General features: G+C 43.4%; 1 protein-coding gene across 1 annotated transcript; it reads right to left on the reverse strand.

The window, feature by feature from the left end:
• Window positions 1–250: 250 nt before the first annotated feature.
• Window positions 251–3415, reverse strand: LOC110499466 (dual specificity protein phosphatase 13). Its single transcript, XM_021576604.2, has 3 exons — window positions 2990–3415; window positions 2463–2680; window positions 251–696 (listed from the first exon to the last, which is right to left on the reverse strand). Exons 1-3 carry the CDS (start codon window positions 3124–3126, stop codon window positions 476–478), a joined length of 576 nt encoding a protein of 191 aa, XP_021432279.2. The 5' UTR covers window positions 3127–3415; the 3' UTR covers window positions 251–475.
• Window positions 3416–3712: the final 297 nt, after the last annotated feature.

Raw genomic sequence — 3712 nt, forward strand, 5'->3', positions numbered from 1 at the left:
CTACCAGTAGGTATGGAGAGTGGGAGTGGACACACGGTTTGTTTTTTTGTCAGCAGCGACAAAATAGCTTTAGAGACACTGCTCGTGTCTTCTGTGTTGATATTTCTTTAACAGAATGTTCCTTCACTGTGTGGACACAGCCATTGTCTGAGCTCTGTTTACCAAGGACCTCGTTTGATGGCACTGCTGAAAATATACAACATCCATACATATGTTTATAATGCCAATAACAGTCTGCTCTTTCAAATGAATTATAAATCCCCCAAAAATGTTGCAACATATTTTTATTCAACATACTGTATGTAGGTGAGGTATACTTGTTTGTTTTAGGTAGTTTGTACACTAGAAAGGTTTTTAACATAGATTCATTCCCACTTGATTTGAAAATCAACTTCCTCTTTTCAAGCTTCTTCGTTGTGCACTGATACAAATATTAACTTGTGAGGTTAAGGTCTGTTTTGCTGTGTTCTGATCTCTACAGAATCAGGCAGGTTTTCCACGTTTTCTGTTTTCTCTTCAGCTGAAGATCTAGGTCCAGCAGCAGAGCCAGGAAGTTCCTGTTAGGGTAAATGGCTCTTTTCTGGATTACTTTCTGAAGAGCACAATGGAGGGGGATGTGACAATACAACATGAGGTACGCCAACACCAAGGTAGACGATCTGCTCATACCCATAATGCAATGGACGAGAATCTTCCCTGGAGAGGAGAGAAGAGGAGAGAGGAGAATTGTTTGTTTTATATATTTAACCTTTATTTATCCAGTCAATTAAGAACTAATTGTTATTTGGAATGACGGCTTGAGAAGTGGCGAGAAAAGATGAAAAGAGAGAAGAAAGTGATGGAGAGGGATTAGTGAGAGGCCACCGTGTTATTAATATCATACATGACTGCCTGCCTCAAACTGTGGCCTTTCTGTTCCTTTCAGAGATCTAAAAATAGTTTCCATAATTCATTGCCTTTGATCATTTAAGTTGCCTTTGCAGAGAGAGAGAGGCCTAGGCTGCTTGGCTGTCACATAATTCCAATGTTGCCTGTCCTCTGGTGGTGAGGCTCTCTGAGAGGATCCATGGTTAGACTTTATAAAATTCTGCAAGGTAAGATTTCTTATTCTTCTTTGTGTGGATTGGAAGTAGTCACTCTATAACTAACTATTCAATGTGCTTTACGGGGACAGGCTTGGGTACTGTGGGAATGGGTTGAGGTCGGTGCTATACAGGGACAGGCTTGGGTACTGTGGGAATGGGTTGAGGTCGGTGCTATACAGGGACAGGCTTGGGTACTGTGGGAATGGGTTGAGGTCGGTGCTATACAGGGACAGAGTGGTGTACTGTGGGAATGGGTTGAGGTCGGTGCTATACAGGGACAGAGTGGTGTACTGTGGGAATGGGTTGAGGTCGGTGCTATTCAGGGACAGAGTGGTGTACTGTGGGAATGGGTTGAGGTTGGTGCTATTCAGGGACAGAGTGGTGTACTGTGGGAATGGGTTGAGGTCGGTGCTATACAGGGACAGGCTTGGGTACTGTGGGAATGGGTTGAGGTCGGTGCTATTCAGGGACAGAGTGGTGTACTGTGGGAATGGGTTGAGGTCGGTGCTATACAGGGACAGGCTTGGGTACTGTGGGAATGGGTTGAGGTCGGTGCTATACAGGGACAGAGTGGTGTACTGTGGGAATGGGTTGAGGTCGGTGCTATTCAGGGACAGAGTGGTGTACTGTGGGAATGGGTTGAGGTCGGTGCTATTCAGGGACAGAGTGGTGTACTGTGGGAATGGGTTGAGGTCGGTGCTATTCAGGGACAGAGTGGTGTACTGTGGGAATGGGTTGAGGTCGGTGCTATTCAGGGACAGAGTGGTGTACTGTGGGAATGGGTTGAGATCGGTGCTATACAGGGACAGAGTGGTGTACTGTGGGAATGGGTTGAGATCGGTGCTATACAGGGACAGAGTGGTGTACTGTGGAAATGGGTTGAGATCGATGCTATTCAGGGACAGAGTGGTGTACTGTGGGAATGGGTTGAGGTTGGTGCTATACAAGGACAGAGTGGTGTACTCTGGGAATGAGTTAAGGTCGGTGATACTGTATATAGGGACAGAGTGGTGTACTCTGGGAAGGAGTTGAGGTTGGTGCTTTTGTAAAGACCAAATGTCAGCCTAACAGATGAAATGTGTCAACTTCAAATGATCTTTTTTGCTTTTCATAACTCTGCATGTAAAGATATTTCTATATAAAATTACAGGGAAAATCAACAGTTGCTACATCCATTTTTGGACTTATTCTTGAAGAATATAACTTCTAAATGTTTAGTTGAACTGTCGTAGCCCATCAGAACCCAAAATATAAGCTTGTTTAACACCAATGTTTGCAAACACTGGAAATGTAAACAAACAAACAAAGCCAGGCAAAACACTTTGTTATAGTTTCAACTGCTGATTGTCCCTACTTGACTTAGAATAGGAGTCTTACCATCTGGTTGTTTCAATGCTTTGTGAATGAAATCAGCTGCGGGCTTGAAGTAAACATCCAGATCAAAGTGAGTCGAGTCCTCTGCTGGAATACCATAATAAACAAAGCTGTTGCCATAAAATCTGTGGTCCCCTATGCTGCCTCGCTTGGAATGAGCAGCGTTTAAAACATGAGTGACGCCTAACTTCTGTAAGGTACTCCTGTTTTGGGCTATTGCCCTGGTAAGACAAAGAGAGAGAAGGTGGTGAGACTGAACTATTGTAAATGTAGTGCAGCACTAGCTATATTAGTTTGTCAAATAGTTTTCAACTCGTCAGAAACTGTACCAACGATAAACAATACTTCTGTTGAATTACATTAGATGTTTGCAGTAGCCTGTGATATGACCTTGGGTTATAGTTGATCTGTTTACTGTGACATCGACATAGAATTTATCATAACTGCATGAGTATTTTTATCTACAAATGCTTGAACTATAAACTAAGTGTAATGAGGTTAAGATTAATAATTATTCAAAGAATACTTACACATTTCCTATGAATATGTTCGGCCAAACCTCATTTATCTGGGTCAACCGCAACGTGCAAGAATCCAAAATCTTTTCCAAGTCCTTCACAGATGGGTACTCTTTCCTGGGTTCTTTTTTGGTCTTCCGGAATGCCATTATTCCAATTCCAAATTCCCCTCAAATTACAAATGAATGACTAGGCTACTACTCAATGTTTTCAGTGTGTTAAAGCAGCAGTACACTCTATACTCCCACTTCAGCTGATATGTGTGAGCTGGCGTTTGTTTACCCTCACTGGGACAGTTACCCAATGTAGCGCTCAGGCTAAGTCAGGCAGAGGGCAGGATCACAAACTGGCGGCTGTGACTGTGTCCTTTCACACCACCCCGGGTGTGTGTCCGAGAATGGCACCCGATTGCCTATGACTACTTTTGATCAGAAACCTATGGGCCCTTGGGGCGGCAGCGTAGCCTAGTGGTTAGGGCGTTGGACTAGTAACCGGAAGGTTGTAACCCCCGAGCTGACAAGGTACAAATCTGTCGTTCTGCCCCTGAACAGGCAGTTAACCCACTGTTCCTAGGCCTTCATTGAAAATTAGAATTTGTTCTTAACTGACTTGCCTAGTTAAATAAAGGTAAAATAAAAAAAAATTGGTCAGAAGTAAAGCAGTATATAGGGAATAGGGTGTCGTTTGGGACGCAGACAAAGATCCTTAATTTAATAAACCACAAACAGAGAGGGA

This window comes from Oncorhynchus mykiss, chromosome 20 (genome assembly GCF_013265735.2).
Source record: "Oncorhynchus mykiss isolate Arlee chromosome 20, USDA_OmykA_1.1, whole genome shotgun sequence".
NCBI lineage: Eukaryota > Metazoa > Chordata > Actinopteri > Salmoniformes > Salmonidae > Oncorhynchus > Oncorhynchus mykiss.